The following is a 20,252-nucleotide window of genomic DNA, read 5'->3' on the forward strand; positions in this document are numbered from 1 at the left end:
CTTAATTCTTTTTAATAAACCATAATGATTGTATCCAAGTGTTTTTCAATAAGGAAATGAAAAGTAGAGTGTACCAGTTGGGCAAGGCCTAATTTCTAATGTATTGATTCAGAATTAAATTGACTTGTCTTGCTCAACACATGCTGGGACCCTAAACATTCACTGCATTAGATTGTATAGGTCAAATACTTTACAAAAGTTAAGCAGTTTCGAACGTTAACTAAAAATACATTAAACCACCCAGCCTATCTCAATAGCTCCCATCTTGCACTTTGTGTGGTGCATTACCTAGGAATGCAGGAGAGGAAGACTCTTGAGTGAAATCAAATGGTCCCGTCACAAACATTTGAGGAAGGGAAATTGGCAGAAGTGGAAGGTGGTTGTCAAAGGCCACTTCCTGATGGAGCTTATGAATGATGCTCTGGAGATTGTAATGATAAGCACCAGAGGACCAGAATCATCACCCAGCTCTTCAGGTAATGAGAAACATTTTTTTTCAGTTTTTGAAATTAGCTTTCCTGTAGCATTCAATTCTTACTGAAAGCAAGCATGAATAAGCAGGATATTAACAATAAACTATTGTTTGATTGTACTGTTAATTATTTTCTTACCTTCCATTAAAGATTGAGAGTAGATAGATAGGACAATAATTGGGCATTTTAGATTCGTACTGTTTTTTTTGTGAATAGTACAAACCCAAACCATCTTTTAACAGGAGCGGATGTCAGTGTTAATTGAATCAGAAGAGTTTTGTTATGGAGAAAGCAGGTTGTGGTAAGCCGGGGGACAGACAGAAAGAAGGAGCACAGTAACACACAAAATACCACAGGAACTCAACAGGTCAGGCAGCATCTGTGAAGAGGAATAAACAGTTGATGTTTCAAGTCTTTCATAGGACTGGAAAAGAAGGGGGAAGATGACAGAAAAAGGTGGGGGAGGGGAAGGAGCATAAACTGGCAAGTAATAGGTGAAACTAGGTGAGGGGAAAAGTAGGTGTGTGGTGGGGGGGGGGAATAAATTAAGCTAGGAGGTGATAGGTGGAAGACTTGAGGAAGAACCTGATACGAAAGAAGAGTGAACCATGGGATAAAGAGAAGGAGTGGCAACACAAGGAGTGGGGGAAGATGTAAAGGGGAGCAGAAGAGGGTGCGGGGGGGGGGAGGAGAAGTGTCCTGATATCAATGTTCATACTGTCAGGTTGGAATTCTGCCAGACAGAATACAAGATTTTTTTTTAGATTATGAGGACACGCAGTCCTCCTTTATTGTCATTTAGTAATGCATGCATTGAGAAATGATACAATGTTCCTCCAGTATGATAACACAAAAACACAAGACAAACCAAGACTAAAAAACTGACACAAACCACATAATTATAACATATAGTTGCAACAGTGCAAAACAATACCGTAATTTGATAAAGAGCAGACCATGGGCATGGTAAAAAAAAAGTCTCAAAATCTCTCAAAAGTCCAATCATCTCACGCAGACGGTAGAAGGAAGAAAAACTCTCCCTGCCATGAACCTCCAGTGCCGCAAACTTGCCGATGCAGCACCCTGGAAGCACCCGCCCACAGCCGACTCTTGAGTCCGTCCGAAAACTTCGAGCCTCTGACACCAAGCACCGAGCACCATCTCTGCCAAGCGTTTCGACCCCAGCCCCGGCAATAAGCAAAGCCGAGGATTTGGGGCCTTCCCCTCCAGAGATTCTCGATCGCAAAGTAGCAGCAGCAGCGAAGCAGGCATTTCAGAAGTTTCTCCAGATGTTCCTCCGTGCTTCTCACGGCTGTCTCCATCATATCAGGATTGTGCACGGTACCTACTTAACAAATACCGATAACTTCTCCTCCCCTCCTTCAACCTGTAAGTGGCCTCATCATGGCAGAAGAGGAAGCCGTGGACCAACATATGGGAATGGGAAGTATAATTAAAATGTGGCCACCAGGAAGGCCCACCTTTTGTAGTGGACAGAGCGGAGGTGCTCGACAAAGCAGTTCTCCAATCTATGTCAGGTCTCATTGATGTTGAGGCCTTTGGGGAGGAGGTACAGGAGCTTTGGGTCCCCTTACCACCAGATTCAGGAACCATCATTTTCTCTCAACCATCAGGCTCCTGAGCCAGCGGGGATAACTTCACACACCACAGCAATTAACTGATTCCATAACCTATGAACTCACTTTCAAGGACTCTGCAACTCAATCTCAGTACGAATCATTTATTTATTATATTTTTGTATTTGCATAGACTTTCTTCTTTTGCACATTTGTTGTCAGTCTGTGTGTAACTTGCAAGAAAATGAGTCTCAGGGTGACCCTAACCCTTTGATAACAAATTTACTTTGAACTTCCACCTTCCCACCCAAGATCCCTCACATCAGCTTGAAAGGCTAGGGCAAAAACAAAGATGAATTAACAACAGTGTAAAGTATTTGATGTTATTAATCATTCTTCCCAACTAGCTTGTTTTGTGTATTGAGATCCTGTATCACTTTTTCTAATCCCATTCCTTTTCACTATATCCACCTAATGATTAACAGTTGGCTTTATTTGTCATGTTCATTGAAATACACAGTGAAATCTTAGGCACAATATACTTTCTGATACCCCCCATACTGTAAAAACATGTCTGCCATATGCTAACATGAGAAAAATGATTCTGCTTTAAATTTTTATTTGTCTTTAAACCTAGCTTATACAGTACCCGTGTGCCCTACAACAGCTTCGATATCAATGTGATCCTTGAGCTTGTTGGTCTTTAGCAAGAGTTGGTTCAAGTTGTGATAGCAAAAACCTTAAGTCCCCATGCGTAACAATGTTAAAGCTGTTTCTGTTTTTTGTGAGTATGTGGTTCACTGCACTGTCTCTCTCTCAACAAGGTAGGAGGATGGAAATACAATGAAGAGCAGTTTGGTTCTTCTCCAAAGACCAGGAAACTTTGTATGACCGTGTAGCTACGTACCAGAAAAACCAACAGTTTTGAAAAGCATCTTTGCTTCTGAATTTTGATAATTTCTTCTTGTTCTTTCACCTTGCAAAGGAATGGGTTAATTAACCTGTCTGGAATTTCCAGATCATTTAAATCCTTGAATTGATTCTGAAAATCTTTCTTCAGTGACTGCAGTACTCTTGCAAATCACCGTCTGTGAAAACGAGTGCCATACTTTTCATGCAGCGAAACTGAGAACATTCTTCTCCACTTCTTTTTGGATTCCAGACCTAACCAGTTCCCCTCTACCACCATTCTGCTCCGTCTAGCAGAATTAGTCCTTACTCTTAATAATTTTTCCTTTGGCTCCTCCCACTTCCTCCAAACTAAAGGTGTAGCTATGGGCACCCGTATCACACATTTTAATTCCACATCCCATTCCCATTCTGACATGTCTATCCACGGCCTCCTCTACTGTAAAGATGAAGCTGAACTCAGGTTGGAGGAACAACACCTTATATTCCCTCTGGGTAGCCTACAACCTGATGGCATGAACATCGACTTCTCTAACTTCCACTAATGCCTCAACTCCCTCCTCGTACCCCATCCGTTATTTATTTTTATACACACATTTTTTCTCTCACTCTCCTTTTTCTCCCTGTGACTATACCCCTTGCCCATCCTCTGGTTCCCCCCCCCCTTGTCTTTCTCCCCAGACCTCCTGTTCCATGATCCTCTCATATCTCCTTTGCCAATCACCTGTCCAGCTCTTGGCTCCATCCCTCCCCCTCCTATCATTTTGGATCTCCCCCTCCTCCTCCCACTTTCTAATCTCTTACTAACTCTTCCTTCAGTTAGTCCTGACGAAGGGTCTCAGCCTGAAACATCGACTGTATCTCTTCCTAGAGATGCTGCCTGGCTTGCTGCGTTCACCAGCAACTTTGATGTGTGTTGCTTGAATTTCCAGCATCTGCAGAATTCCTGTTGTATGCCTGCCTTTTTGTTGGCATTGTGGAACAATCTATGTTCCAAACCTATTCTGGTATCTGTCCCCCACTTTTCCTTCACTACATCGACGACTGCATTGGTGCTGCTTCCTGCACACATGCTGAGCTCGTTGACTTCATTAACTTTGCCTCCAACTTTCACCCTGCCTTCAAGTTTACCTGGTCCATTTCCAATACCTCCCTTCCCTTCCTAGATCTTTCTGTCTCTATCTCTGGAGACAGCTTATCTACTAATGTCTACTATATGCCTACTGACTCTCACAGCTATCTGGACTATTCCTTTTCTCACCCTGTCTCTTGCAAAAATGCCATCCACTTCTCGCAATTCCTCCGTCTCCGTCGCATCTGCTCTCAGGATGAGGCTTTTCATTCCAGGAAGAGGGAGATGTCCTTTTTTAAAGAAAGGGGCTTCCCTTCCTCCACCAGCAACTCTGCTCTCAGATGCATCTTCCCCATTTCATGTGCATCTGCTCTCACTCCATCCTCCCGCCACCCCACTAGGAATAGGGTTCCCCTTGTCCTCGCCTACCACCCCACCAGCCTCCAGGTCCAACATATAATTCTCCGTAACTTCCGCCACCTTCAACGGGATCCCACCACTAAGCACATCTTTCCCTCCCCCCCGCTGCTTTCTGGAGGGATCGGTCCCTACGCGACTCCCTTGTCCATTCGTCCCCCGTCCCGTCCCCCCCATCCCTCCCCACTGATCTCCCTCCTGGCACGTATCCTTGTAAGCGGAACAAGTGCTACACATGCCCTTACACTTCCTCCCTTACCACCATTCAGGGCCCCAGACAGTCCTTCCAGGTGAGGCGACACTTTAGCTGTGATACGGCTGGGGTGATATACTGCGTCCGTTGCTCCCGATGTGGCCTTCTGTATATTGGCGAGACCCGACACAGACTGAGAGATTGTTTCACTGAACACCTACACTCTGTCCGCCAGAGAAAGCAGGATCTCCCAGTGGCTACACATTTTAATTCTACGTCCCATTCCCATTCTGATATGTCTATCCATGGCCGCCTCTACTGTAAAGATGAAGCCACACTCAGATTGGAGGAACAACACCTTATATTCCGTCTGGGTAGCCTCCAACCTGATGGCATGAACATTGCCTTCTCAAACTTCCGCTAATGCCCCACTTCTCCCTCATACCCCATCCGTTATTTATTTATATACACACATTCTTTTTCTCTCTTTCCTTTTTCTCCCTCTGTCCCTCTCACTATACCCCTTGCCCATCCTCTGGGTTTTTCCCCTCTCCCCGTTTTCTTTTCTCCCAGGCCTCCTGTCCCATGATCCTCTCATATCCCTTTTGCCAATCAACTGTCCAGCTCTTGGCTCCATTCCTCCCCTTCCTGTCTTCTCCTATCATTTTGGATCTCCCCCTCCTCCTCCCACTTTCAAATCTGTTACTAGCTCTTCTTTCAGTTAGTCCTGATGAAGGGTCTTGGCCCGAAATGTCGACTGTACCTCTTCCTAGAGATGCTGCCTGGCCTGCTGCATTCACCAGCAACTTTAATGTGTGATGCTTACGTTCTTATCCCAATGTTTTGTTTGTATATTTCCAATTTTTTGCACTTTTTTCCTGGATTAAATAGAAATTTTCACCCTGTAGTTTTGTATTTAGAATGTTCATTTTGTCATACAGATCAGGTAGGTAAGGCCACATCTCCATGTAGAAGTTCATGTAGAAGTTTATCCCCACTGATCTCCCTCCTGGCACTTATCCGTGTAAGTGGAACAAGTGCTACACATGCCCTTACACTTCCTCCCTTACCGCCATTCAGGGCCCCAAACAGTCCTTCCAGGTGAGGCATCACTTCACCTGTGAGTCGACTGGGGTGATATACTGCGTCCGGTGCTCCCGATGTGGCCTTTTATATATTGGCGAGACCCGACGCAGACTGGGAGACCGCTTTGCTGAACATCTACGCTCTGTCCGCCAGAGAAAGCAGGATCTCCCAGTGGCCACACATTTTAATTCCACATCCCATTCCCATTCTGACATATCTATCCATGGCCTCCTCTACTGTAAAGATGAAGCCACACTCAGGTTGGAGGAACAACACCTTATATTCCGTCTGGGTAGCCTCCAACCTGATGGCATGAACATTGACTTCTCTAACTTCCGCTAAGGCCCCACCTCCCCCTTGTACCCCATCTGTTACTCATTTTTATGCACACATTCTTTCTCTCACTCTCCTTTTTCTCCTCTGTCCCTCTGAATATACCTCTTGCCCATCCTCTGGGTCACCCCCCCCTTGTCTTTCTTCCCGGACCTCCTGTCCCATGATCCTCTCGTATCCCCTTTTACCTATCACCTGTCCAGCTCTCGGCTCTATCCCTCCCCCTCCTGTCTTCTCCTATCATTTTGCATCTCCCCCTCCCCCTCCAGCTTTCAAATCCCTTACTCACTCTTCCTTCAGTTAGTCCTGACGAAGGGTCCCGGCCTGAAACGCCGACTGCACCTCTTCCTAGAGATGCTGCTTGGCCTGCTGCGTTCACCAGCAACTTTGATGTATGTTGCTTGAATTTCCAGCATCTGCAGAATTCCTGTTGTTAGAAGTTCAATCTTGTTTTCCAAGCTGTTGTCAACTTTGAGCAAAAATTCAACCACAGTGTCAAAAAGATCAAAGAAACATTTGAAGCAGCAGCCTTTTGACAGCCAACACACTTCAATGTGAAGAAGCAAGTGTGCAATCTCTTCATCATTATCTTCGCATAACTGAGGAAATATTCTGCTATTTAATGGATGAGCTTTAATTTTGTTGATAGCAGATATTACAAAAATCATGTTTGAAAGAAGTTGCTGGCTGAGGTTTTTGGCTACTAGATGTTGACAATGAATTACACAGTGGATTGCAAACAGACTTTTTTCATAAGTGGCACTAAACCGGCATGGCAACCTGTCATATATGGTGCTTCATCTGTTGCACAAGAAATCATGTTCCTAATTGGAATACTTTTATCATCAGTATTCATTTTGAGATTGTTGTAGATGGATTCACTGTTGATACTTGTTTTAAACATTTTGCAAAAGAAAATCTCTTCATAAGCTTTTCCATTTTTGATTAACTGTACACATGTTGCCTGTCTCACACAGTTGACTCATCCAGTTGTATCCCAAATTCTGTTGTTTCTCCAACTTGATTGTGGCCTCATCGTGATGGTATAGGAAGCCATGGATGGACAAATCAGAATGGGAATAGGAAGTGGAATTGAAATGGATGGCCATTGGGAGATCCTGCTACACGAAATACAGCTATAAGCGGGCAAGGTCTCAGTGTCACCCCCAAAACCTCACTGATAATTTTAAAAACCAGTGCCCAATAGTCATCAAGCGGAGGGCATGTACTAAACCAGCCGGAGAGAAGCGTCTGTTCCAGGATATACGTCTGCAAGTCTGGCTTTACTTAAATGTACCCTGTGTAAAACTTTAAATTGTATGAGCCCCAGTCTAGCACATGATGATGAGAAATGAACCCTATTCAATACTTTTGCCCAATATTCCTCCGCAAGATCCATACCGAGGTCGTCCTCCCACCTACTCTTAGTTTTGTTTAGATCTTGAACTCCCAAAGACATCAGCTGAGAGTATAGTTCAGAAATCAGCCCCTTTTTGTTAAAGCTAAGAGTGAATTTTTCCCATAACATAGCAGGTGGTAGAACAGGAAAACAGGGAAATTTTTCCTTGACAAAGTGGCGAATCTGCAGGTATTTAAAAAAAAATGATTATGCAGAAGGCCATACTTACCGCGCAGGTTATCAAAACTATCAACCAAATCCTTAATGCGCATAAGACCGTTCAAACCCCATTGTCTAAAAGCTGAATCGAATGTGGAGGGAGGAAATAAATGTTTTTTATGAATGGGGCCCAAAACTGAAGCTGATATGAACTTATAGTGGCAGCGAAATTGATTAAAAATTTTGAGGGTGGAGAGCACGACCGGGTTAGATGTGAATTGAGAGGATTTCAATGGTAAGGAAGAATACACCAAAGCTGGGAGAGACGAGGAGTGGCAAGACCGTGACTCAAGCAGGCACCAGATTATATCTGGCCGGTGAAGCCAAAATAATACTTTTTGCATGTTCGATGCCCAGTAATAATGAATAAAGCTAGGAAGACCCATTCCACCTATGTCACGACCTCTTTGAAGAGTGCGCTTATTAACCCTTGGGACCTTATTTTCCCAAATAAAGGAGGTTATAGCTTGATCGACTGATTTAAAAAATAACTTGGATAAGAAAACTGGCAAACACTGAAACAAATAGAGAAATCTAGGAAGTATAGTCATTTTCACTGACTGAATTCTCCCAGCTATAGTAAGGGGTAAACTGCGCCATCTCTCAAAATCAGCCTTCATTTGGTTAACCTGAGGCCTGTAGTTAGCTTCAAACAGAGATGTAAAAGAGCGAGTAATATGTATTCCTAGGTATACAAAACCATCTTGAGATAAAGGAAAGGGCAAGGATTCCTGTCGGATCTGTAGGGCCAAGTTATTAATGGGAAAGCATTTGCTTTTTTGAAAGTTCAGTTTATAGCCAGAGAAGGCTCCAAATTGACCTAAAAATGACACAATAGCAGGACTACTACCTATAGGGTCACTAACACAAAGTAAGAGGTCATCAGCATATAGGGAAACACGTCCCCTCTTCTAACACCTTGAAATAATGTAGTTGACTTAAGTGCAATAGAAAGAGGCTCAATTGCAATTGCAAAAAGAAGAGGGGACAATGGGCAGTCTTGGCGAGTGCCACGTGTTAATGGGAAATAGATCGAAAATAATTTGTCTGTATACATGCTAAAGGCGAGTGGTATAATAGCTTAACCCAAGCTATAAATATTCTGCCAAATCCAAATTTCTCCAAAACCCTAAACAAGTATACCAATTCCACTCTATCATATGCCTTCTCCGCATCCAAGGCGATAACAACCTCTGGACTTGGAGAATCACTGGGTGAATAAACCACATCAGCCAGTCGACGGATATTAAAAAAAGAATAGCGATTTTTAATAAAACCTCTTTGATCATCTGAAATTATCTTGGGAAGGGGACATTCTAAACGACATGCAAGCACTTTAGCCAAAATTTTCACATCTACATTCAAAAGTGAGATGGGGCAATATGATCCACATTGAGTCGGGTCCTTGTCCTTTTTAAGAAGTAGTGAAATAGCTGCCTGTGAAAGAGAAGGGGATAAGGAGCCGTTCTCCAAAGATTCCTGAAACACTTCTAGAAGGACCGTTATGAGCTTATCCTTAAATTTCTTATAAAATTCTATTGGATAACCATCAGGACCTGGGGACTCACCACTCTGCATAGCCATAATGGCATTATTAATCTCTTTCTGCCCAAGAGCCCGGATCTAGGTTCTCCACCTCCTCTGGTTCAAGAGTTGGTATTTCCAAATTATCTAAAAAACATTCCATATTTGTTTTATCTAAGGGGAACTCTGAGGCATACAGAGAGGAATAAAAAGTTGCAAAGATGTCATTAATCTCTTTTGGATTGCTTGTCAAGTTCTGGTGCGTGTCTCTTATCTGGGGAATAAGTTGTGATGCAGCTTGACGTTTCAACTGATGAGTCATAAGCCGGCTCGCCTTGTCACCATATTCATAATAGAGGCCACGTGTCTTAAGAATTAATTGTTCTGATAGATTTGTAGTAAGAAGATTAAACTTCGCTTGCAAATCAACCCGGCTTTTATATAATTCCGCAGTGGGTGTCTCAGAGTATTTTCTATCCAGGTCCCATATAGATTGCAATAACACTTGCATTTCCTTCCTACGCTCAAGGCCTTTGCCATACCAGAAAATGTTCCCCTAGGGCAAGGCCTATCAAGCAGTGGGTCAATAGCACAGTTCAAATCTCCGGAAAAGGTTAGCTTATGTGTATTCATAGGTATTAATGACAAAACCTTATTTGCAAATTGGACATCGTCCCAATTAGGAGCATAAACATTTACCAAAGTAACAGGTATCTGAAAGAAAGAGCCAGAGACTATAATAAAGCGACCATTAGGGTCACTGATTACATCAGATGGTGTGAACTGCATTCTTTTGGTGATTAATATTGCCACCCCCCTGGATCTACTATTAAATCTGGAATGAAAAACCTGACTAATCCATGCTTTACGAAGTCTATTATGGTCTTCCACTCTTAAATGTGTCTCTTGTAGAAATAGTATATCTGCTTTTAATTGTTTCAGATGAGAGAAAACTTTAGCTCTTTTAACCGGACCATTGAGCCCCTTTGCATTCCAAAAAATAAACCTCACAGGGTGGCCTCCATCAGCAGTACTCACGCTAACCATATCAAAAGGCACACAGGGACTACAATCCAAAACAGTGCAAGGGTATAAGTTGCACACAATAACGCACAATGAAAAGAAAGTCTGATCAATCCGTAACACACAAAAGAATAAACTGCCATGGTAATCCCCCAAAACACTCCCTCCACCCCTTTACGCAGACAACAAAAAAAACCAATTAACCCCCGAAACCTGGATCTACCTCCCCAATTGAGGATGATCGCAGGCAGTACCCAACAAAAAACTTCCAAGGCATTCCCCATACAACCCAATTTTCAATCTAATCTAGGGTGGCTCCCCTCCTTAACATTTATCCTATCACTTATACTACCTTTAATATAACATATAGGCTAAAGATGACACAGGTCAAGCTAAGCATTAAAAACAAAAAAAAAACACTAGGCAACTTAAACACCGGAGATATAAATCCCAAATATTTACATTTTGCTGGTTGAAAGTTTTTGTTAATCAGTTTCGGCAGCATAGCAGTTCGACCCGATCGCGTTCCACAAATTAAACTGGAAAAAATGAACAAAGAAGTGGATTGTGAAAATTAACAGTTTGCCTCGGCATGAGGCCCTTTCCGTGCTGCATGAATAACCTTTTAAAAAAAAGTCATTGCTCTTCTCGTTCTTCTTCTCCCCAGCGCGAATGGTAAAACTCTTCAGCCGCCTCTGGTGTATCGAAATAATGCTTTTTACCTTCATGTATGACCTGGAGCTGGGCAGAATACAACAGGCCAAACCTGACCCCCTTGCCGTAAAGCAGGGATTTCACCTTCTTGAAAACTGCTCGTTTTTTACCCAGCTCCGCACTAAAATCTTCATAAAAAAACACGCGGTGTCCGCGGAAATACAGCTCCTGCTTCCGTCGATTGATGATGCGTTGCTTATCTTGAAAGGAGTGAAAGCAAACCAGGAACATTCTTGGTCTCGTTTGCTTGGCTCCAGAGACGCCGGATGGTTTACGTCCGACTCGGTGAGAATGCGAAAGTACAAGAGGACTTGGGAAAAAATCTGTCCCCAGCACTTCGTCAAAAAACTCGGTCATAAATTTAACAGGGTCCGAACCTTACAAATTTTCAGGAATGCCGACCACTCTCAAATTGGATCTCCGTGATCGATTTTCAAGGTCGTCTAGCTTTCCCTTCAGAAATGCATTTTCGCTCTGCAATGCTGCAGTGGCAGCTTCGGCGCTCACCAGTCGGTCACTGTAATCATTTAGGCTGTTTTCAACCTCATGAATGCGTTCGTCATGTGACTCGTAAGCAGACATAATTTGTTCCATGGTAGCAGTCACTGGTGATAAAGCATCTTCAAGTTCTCTTTTTAAGGCAGAATGCACTGCTTGCGTCATGTCAGAAATAAGTACTAAACGAAGCCTCTCCAAGTCATCGGGTAGCGCAGGTCTGGGTCCAGCTCCAGCAGCATGCAACGGCGCCATTACTGTAACATCCGCCTTCTTGCTCGAGGCTTCGCTATCTTTTTCCCCAGTTTTACTTCGAAGGTACATTCTACTTGCCATTTCAATGTCCAGCTATGTCCCGCGTTGTTCACAATGGTAAATATTCAGTTATCTCGAGCATACGGCAAAGATAAACAGGTAGATTTTCAATAAAAATCGGGAGCCACACTCACATGCACCGACTCACTCCATACTCGACCCCGGAAGTCTCCATTTTGAGTATATTTTTAAACAGAAATTCAGATGTATAAAGTATTAAAGATTTTACTTAAATTATGTGATTCCTTAATTTTTGATTGATGATTATGCATATTTTGGAGTGAAACATTCATTCCATAATAAATAAGAATTAAACATCCAGTTTTAGAAGGAATTAGTGATGTGTTTCAGCAGTTAATAACAAAAGCTACAAAATCACAGAGTACTCAGTTTGCTCACTCCAAAGAAAAAATGTCAACTGTTTAATGGCTCTGGGCCTGTAGTCACTGGAGTTTAGAAGAATGAGGAGGAGATCTCGTTGAAACCTATTGAATGTTGATAGACCTAGATAGTGTGGATGTTGGAGAGAATGTTTCCTATAGTGGGTTAGTCTAGGACCAGAGGATAGAGCCTCAGAGTAGAAGAATGTGCCTTTAGAACAGAGATGTGGTAAAGTTTTTTTTAACTAGAAGGTGGTGAATATGTGGAATTCATTACCACAGTTGGTTGTGGAGGCTAAGTCATTGGATATATTTAAAGCTGAGGTTGATAGATTCTTGATTAGTCAAGCTGTGAAAGGTTTTGGGGAGAAAGCAGGAGAATAGGGTTGAGAGAGACCATGATGGATTGGCAGAGCAGACTTGATGGGTGAAATGGCTTATTCGTGTGACATGATTTTATGGTATCCATGTGAACTATGTCCTGCTGCTGGATCTCAATCTAAAATGCTAACCATTCTTTTACCACCTTGCTGAATTCTTGCTGGAATTTAGTTTTTCTTCTTCATATTCCAGCATTTGCAGTCACTTCTATCACCCTTCTGAGTGAAAGTGCCTGTAATTCTAAATATACCTTGTAAACATTCGAAGTTAATTGCTACAAAGAAATACTTTTTGAGGGATATGAACAATAATGTTCCTGGGTAGAATAAGTTATTTGTAATGTTGAGAAAGCTGTTCTTTATAACTTCATGGTTTGCCCTAAATATACAGTTTTGGTAGTGTTGTTGGTCCTGTGGAGAAAATGTCAGTTCTATGTTAATTTATGAAGATTTTATGGAGATGAGTCTTTTACTTCTTATCTCAAAAGCACAGTATTAACAATAATCATTTACACATTGTGAAAGTTTATGCAGTAGGGATGAGATGTGGGAATTGTGGTCCAGTTTTTGCTATCTTCACTCATCCTCGCCACTTTGATAAACTACAATATTCTGTACGTTTCTGCTGCTTCAAACCTGATAAGAAGAGCACATAGAAGTTACTGTCAGCCCTGTAGCTATACTTTCCCCTTGCATACTAATTTTCATGAAATTGTACAATCAAAATTGACGGCTTCTGCAACAACTTGTATCATTGCCGTAGCATGCTGGAGCACTGATTTATACCTAATGCCCCACCCACTTGTCCAAAGAGTTACATTAGTTAACTTAGTCATTATGGTTATAGTCATTTTGTTTCCTGGGAGTCGTCCATACCTGTAAACTAGGTGCATTGTTGTTGGATGTAATAAGAATGTGTGCCCAAACAAAAGTTCCCTGTAATGATTACATAAATACATGGCAAATGTCTATCTTGTAGAACACTTCAATTTTGGAATTTTCATAAACACAAGAGATTCTGCAGATGCTGGAAATCCACAGTAACACACGTAAAATACTGGAAGAGCTCAGTAGGTCAGGTGGTATCTATGGAGTGGAATAAACAGTCAACATTTTGGGCTGAGAACCTTCATCAGGACAGAATTTTCACCTTCGTCTGTAATCTTCTCCAGCCCTACACTCATTGCACATGTCTGCAGTTTTCCAATTTTAGCCTGTTGAGAATCCCTAATTTTTAATTATCATACCCTTTTGCAGATGTGCTCCAGCTGCCTTGAATTCTGATGAAATGACTGCCTAACCTTCACAATGCTACCAATTAAATCCTCTTTAAGGTGCCCCTTAACACTTGTCTCTTTGTTCTAACTATTGATATGTCCCTTAATATCTACTGCCTGGAGTAGAGGGCATGCCTTGTGAGGATCGGGGTGAAGGAGGATAATAGAGGTAATAGAGGCAGTGTTAATAGGAGATTCCTTAGAGGAACAGAGACAAGGTTCTGTGGGTGTGTTAGAAACATCCGGATGGAATGTTGTCTCTCTGGTGCCAAGATCAGGGATGTCTCAGACTGGGTCCATGGCATTCTCAAGGGTGAGGGTGAGCAGCCAGAAATGTTGGTACATATTGGCACCAATGTCATAGGTAGACAAGGTGAGGAGAACCTGAAGAGATTTTAGGGAGCTAGGTAGAAAGCTAAAAACAGGAACTCCAGAGTAGTAATCTCTGGATTGCTGCCTGTGCCACGTGCCATTGAGGCTCAGAATAGGAAGATTTGGCAGGTGAATGCGTGGCTGAGGAACTGGTGCAGGAGCAGGGGTTCGGATTTGTGGATCATTGGGATCTCTTCTAGAGCAGGTATGACCTGTACAAAAGGAGCAGGTTACACCTGAACCCGGGGGAGGTGGGTGTCCAATATCCTTGCAGGCCGGTTGGCTAGAGTTGTATGGGTGAGTTTAAACTAATTTGGCTGCAGGATAGGAACGGGAGTGATAGTACTGAAAATGAGGTAGTTGATTTACAAACAGAACCAATGTGTAGTGAGACTCCTAGCAAGGAGAGGCTGTTGATAAGGCAAAATTGCAGTCAGCAGGATGAGTTGCAACATGAAGGGTGGACAAAATCGAAAAGAGTAAATATGGGGCTGAAGGTGTTATATTTCAATACACGCAGTATATGGAATAAGGTAGATGAACTTGTAGCACAGCTATTGACCGGCATCTATGATGTAGACATCACCGTATCATGGCTGAAAGAAAGTTATAGCTAGGAGCTTAACATCTAAGGATACATGTATCAAAAGTACGGGCATGTAGGTAGAGGGGGTGGGGTGGCTCTGTTGGTAAAAAAAAAATAAAATCATTAGAAAGAGATAACATAGGATCGGAAGGTATAGAATCATTGTGGGTCAAACTGAAAAAGTGCAAAAGTAAAAGACCCTGATGGGAGTTATATACAGACCTCCAAACAGTAGTGAAGATTTGGTGTACAAATTGCAATGGGTGATAGAAAATGCATGTCAAAAGGACAATGTTACAGTAGTCATGGGTGGTTTCAAACTGCAGGTAGATTGGGAAAATCAGGTTGGTGCTGGATCCTAAGAGGGGGAGTTTGTAAAATGTGTACGAGATGAAGTTTTTGAGCAGCTCATGGTAGAGCCCACTATGGATCAGTTATTCTGGATTGGGTGTTATACAGCGAACTGGAATTGAGTAGCGAGCTTAAGGTAAAGGAATCTTTGGGAGGTAGTGATCATAATATGATAGAATTCACCCTGCAATTTGAGAGGGAAAAGCTAAAGTCAGATGTATCAATACATCAGTGGAGTAAAAGGAATTACAGAGGCATGAGAGATGAGCTGGCCAAGATTGATTGGAAGAGAACACTGCACGAATGGTGGTGGAGCAGCAATGGCTGGAGTTTCTGGGAGCAATTCAGAAGGTTCAGGATTGATACATCCCAAAGAAGAAGAAATATTCTAAAGGTAGAATGATACAATTGTGTCTAACAAGAGAAGTCAAAGCCAACATAAAAGCCAAAGAGAGGGCATATAATAGAGCAAATATTAATGGGAAGTCAGAGAATTGGGGGGCTTTTCAAAACCAACAGAAAGCAACTCATCATCATCATCATCATCATCATCATCATCATCAGGTGCCATGGCCCACACACTCCTGTTTCGGGTCAAGTGGATCAATTCATTGGTATTCATTTCCAGTTCTCTAGCTGCTGTCTCCATCATCATTTGTCTTTGCTTTCCTCTTGCTTTCTTCCCTTCAATCTTTTCCATAATTACCATGTATTCTAACTCCTCTTTCCTAATCAGCTGTCCAATGAAGTCACATTGCCTTTTCATGATCTCATACATTATTTCTCTTTTTGTGCTTGCTCTGTTCATGACCTCCTCATTAGATATTCGTTTCCTCCATGATATTCTTTGCACCCTCCTCAAAAACCACATCTCTGCTGCTTTAATTCATTTCCTCATGTTACTAGATATTGTCCAACATTCTGAGCCATATAACATAACTGGATAAACATAACATTTCAGTGCTCTGAGGCGGGTTGTCATGCCTAGTTTAGTGTTGGTCAGTATACTCTTCATTCTCGTAAAGGTATCTTTTGCCATCCCCATTCTTCTTTTGATGTCTATGTCGCACCTGCCATCTGATGTCACCCAGCTTCCTAAGTAGCGAAAGTTCTGTACGTGTTTTATGTCTTCCCCATTTATTCTCAGCCTGCAGATAGGATTCTCCTTCTTTTTGGATATCACCGTACATTATGTCTTTTTGCAATTGATAGAGCCAATTTTGCACTTTCTTTAGCAACTATATCAATTAAGTTTTGTAGTTCTTCCTCCGTACTTGCAATTAACACAGTGTCATCTACATATCTAAAATTATTGATGTTTTCACCGCCAACTTTGATTCCCAAGATGTCTCTTATTTTTTGTAATATTGTTTCACTGTACACATTAAACAAATCAGGGGAGAAAACACACTAAGAAAGCCATTAATGAGGGAAAAGATGAAGTAAGAAAGTAAGCTAACCAATAATATTAAAGAGGATACAGACAGTTGCTTTAGATATATAAAGTATAGAGAGTTGAAAGTAGATATCAGGCCACTGGAAAATGATGCTGGAGAAATGGGGGACAAGGAAGTGGTAGACAAACTGAATAAGAGTAAAAAGACCATGATGGGAGTTATATACAGATACCCAAACAGCAACAAAGATGTGGTCTACAAATTACAACAGGAGATGGAAAATGCATGCCAAAAGGGCAATATTACAATAGTCATGGGCGATTTCAATATGCAAGTAGATTGGGAAAATCAGGGTGGTGCTAGATTTCAAGCAGGGGAATTTCTAAAATGCCTACGAGAAGGCTTTTTAGAGCAGCTCATGGTTGAGCCGACTAAGGGATCAGCTATTATGAGCCAGAATTGATCAGAAAGCTTAAGTTAAAGGAACTCTGAGGGGAAAATGATCATAATATGATCAAATTCATCCTGAAAATTGAGAAAGAGCTAAAGTCATATATTACAATGGAGTAAAAGGAAATACAGAGGCATGAGAAAGGAGTTGGCCAGAATTGATTAGGAAAAAAGCACTGGCAGGAATGATGGCAGAGCGGCAATGGCAGAGATTTCTGGAAGCAATTTGGAAAGCACAGGATATATATATTCCAAAGAGGAAGAAGTATTCTAAAGGCAAGATGATACAGCTGTGGCTAAAAAGAGAAGTTAAAGACAGCGTAAAAGCCAAAGAGAAGATACATAATAAAGCAAAAATTAGTGGGAAGTTAGAGGGTTGGGAAGCTTTTAAAATCCAACAGAAGACAACTAAAAAAAAGTCATTAAGAAGGTAAAGATGAAATACAAAAGTAAGTTAGTCAATAATATTAGAATTTCTTCAGATACATAAAGTGTGAAAGAGAGGCGAGAATGGATATTGGACCGCTGGAAAATGATGCTGAAGTGATACTAGTGGGGGACAAGGAAATGGCAGATGAACTGAATAAATATTTTGCATCAATCTTCATTGTGGAAGACAATAGGAGTATGGTGGAAGTTCCAGGTGTCAGGGATCATGAGATGTGTGAAGTTACCGTTACTAGGGAGAAAGGCCTGAAGGTAGATGAATCACCTGGACCAGATGGTGTGCATCCTAGGATTCTGAAAGAGGTGGCTGAAGAGATTGTGAAGGTATTAGTAATGTTCTTTCAAGACTCACTAAATCCTGTAATGGTTCTGCAAGACTGGAAAATTGCGAGCATCCCTCCACTTTTCAAGAAGGGAGAGAGTCAGAAGAAAGGAAATGATAGGCCAGTTAGTCAATTGTTAAGGATGTGGTTTCAGGGTACTTCAAAGGTTTCAAAGGTACAATTTAATGTCAGAGAAATGTATACAATATACATGCTGAAATGCTTTTTCTTCACAACCATCCATGAAAACAGAGGAGTGCCCCAAAGAATGAACGACAGTCAAATGTTAGAACCCCAAGGTACCCCACCGCCCAGCAGCCCCCTCCCGCACATAAGCGGCAGCAAGCAACAATGCCCCCTCCCCCCCACTGGCAAAAAAAGGCATTGGCACCGGCCACCGAGCACTCAAGCGTGAACAAAGCAACAGTAAAGACACAGACTTGCAGTTACCCCAAAGACTGCATTGTTCACCTGGCATTCGACATACCACAGGTTCTGTCTCCAGGTGTCTCCGTTTTCACAGTGAGCGGGGAGACATAACAAACACTTCGCTGGTTTATGATGTTAAAAGTCTGCCATATTGCTTTTTTCGAGCTCTTGGCCAAAGATCACGAGCCTCTGGGGACACAGCCACAGATATTCCGACTCGCCCAACGGCATGTGATTCTCCTGTTGTGACATTGACCTTCAATTCGCCTGTCTCCAGAGCCCTGAGATCCTAGGCTTCCAAAGCTGAGCCAAATACTTAGGCCCAGTCCTGAAACCCCGAGAGCGGGTCCCATTCCTGTAAAGAAATGTAGTCAGCGTGTAATTCCAGGTCAGGGTCTTCAAAAGAACCCTGAAATGGGAAAAATAAAGATATTAAAGATGGAAATAGAGCTGTTTTCTAAGATACAAGCAAGGGAGTCGCCGTTTAGCGCCATCATCACTCCGCTCCACCTTCTCTCCTCTTGGAGGTGCATGATAAAATAGGCCACAGTCAGCATGGTTTCCGCAAGGGAAATCCTTGCCTGACAAATCTGTTGGAATTCGTTGAAGAAATAACAAGCAGGGTAGACAAAAGAGAATTGGCTGATGTGTACTTGGATTTTCAGGAAGGTCTTTGACAGGGTGCCACGTTTGAGGACGCTTAAAAAGCAACGAACGTATGGTATTACAGGAAAGATTCTAGCATGAATAAAGCAGTGGCTGGTTGACAGGAGGCAAAGAGTGGGAATAAAGGGAGCCTTTTCTGGTTGGCTGCTGGTGACTAGTGATGTTCCACAGGTGTCTGTGTTGGGACAAATTTTTTTAATAGAAACTATAGAAACTACAGCACAGAAACAGGCCTTTTGGCCCTTCTTGGCTGTGCTGAACCATTTTCTGCCTAATCCCACTGACCTGCACACGGCCCATATCCGTCCATACACCTCCCATCCATGTATCTGTCCAATTTATTCTTAAATGTTAAAAAAGAACTCGCATTTACCACCTCGTCTGGCAGCTCATTCCATACTCCCACCACTCTCTGTGAAAAGAAGTCCCCCCTAATGTTCCCTTTAAACTTTTCCCCCCTCACCCTAAACCCATGTCCTCTGGTTTTTTTCTCCCCTTGCCTCAGTGGAAAAAGCCTGCTTGCATTCACTCTATCTATACCCATCATAATTTTATATACCTCTATCAAATCTCCCCTCATTCTTCTACGCTCCAGGGAATAAAGTCCCAACCTATTCAACCTTTCTCTGTAACTGAGTTTCTCAAGTCCCGGCAACATCCTTGTAAACCTTCTCTGCACTCTTTCAACCTTATTTATATCCTTCCTGTAATTTGGTGACCAAAACTGAACACAATACTCCAGATTCGGCCTCACCAATGCCTTATACAACCTCATCATAACATTCCAGCTCTTATACTCTTAATACTTTGATTAATAAAGGCCAATGTACCAAAAGCTCTCTTTACGACCCTATCTACCTGTGACACCACTTTTAGGGAATTTTGTATCTGTATTCCCAGATCCCTCTGTTCCACTGCACTCCTCAGTGCCTTACCATTAACCCTGTATGTTCTACGTTGGTTTGTCCTTCCAACGTGCAATACCTCACACTTGTCAGTATTAAACTCCATCTGCCATTTTTCAGCCCATTTTTCCAGCTGGTCCAAGTCCCTCTGCAGGCTCTGAAAACCTTCCTCACTGTCTACTACACCTCCAATCTTTGTATCATCAAAAAACTTGCTGATCCAATTTACCACATTATCATCCAGATCATTGATATAGATGACAAATAACAATGGACCCAGCACTGATCCCTGTGGCACACCACTAGTCACAGGCCTCCACTCAGAGAAGCAATTCTCTACCACCACTCTCTGGCTTCTTCCATCTTGTCAAAGGCCTTACTGAAGTCCATGTAGACAATATCCACTGCCTTCACTTCATCCACTTTCCTGGTAACCTCCTCGAAAAACTCCAATAGATTGGTCAAACATGACCTACCACGCAAAAAGCCATGTTGACTCTCCCTAATAAGTCCCAGTCTATCTAAATGCTTGTAGATTCT

The 20,252-nt window shown here is 42.3% G+C and overlaps 1 protein-coding gene across 3 annotated transcripts in view; it reads left to right on the forward strand.

Annotated features, from left to right (window-relative positions):
• Positions 1-20,252, forward strand: part of LOC134356688 (transforming protein RhoA) — a 129,325-nt gene that overhangs the window by 74,325 nt on the left and 34,748 nt on the right. The window contains exon 2 of one of the 3 annotated variants that reach the window (XM_063067724.1): positions 293-476. The exons of the other annotated variants lie outside the window; for them this stretch is intronic. Coding sequence (XP_062923794.1) covers positions 401-476 — 76 coding nt within the window. The 5' untranslated portion in view covers positions 293-400. The remainder of the gene's footprint in view (positions 1-292; positions 477-20,252) is intronic. 3 annotated transcript variants of the gene reach the window in all.

This window comes from Mobula hypostoma, chromosome 15, assembly GCF_963921235.1.
Source record: "Mobula hypostoma chromosome 15, sMobHyp1.1, whole genome shotgun sequence".
Taxonomy (NCBI): Eukaryota; Metazoa; Chordata; class Chondrichthyes; order Myliobatiformes; family Myliobatidae; genus Mobula; species Mobula hypostoma.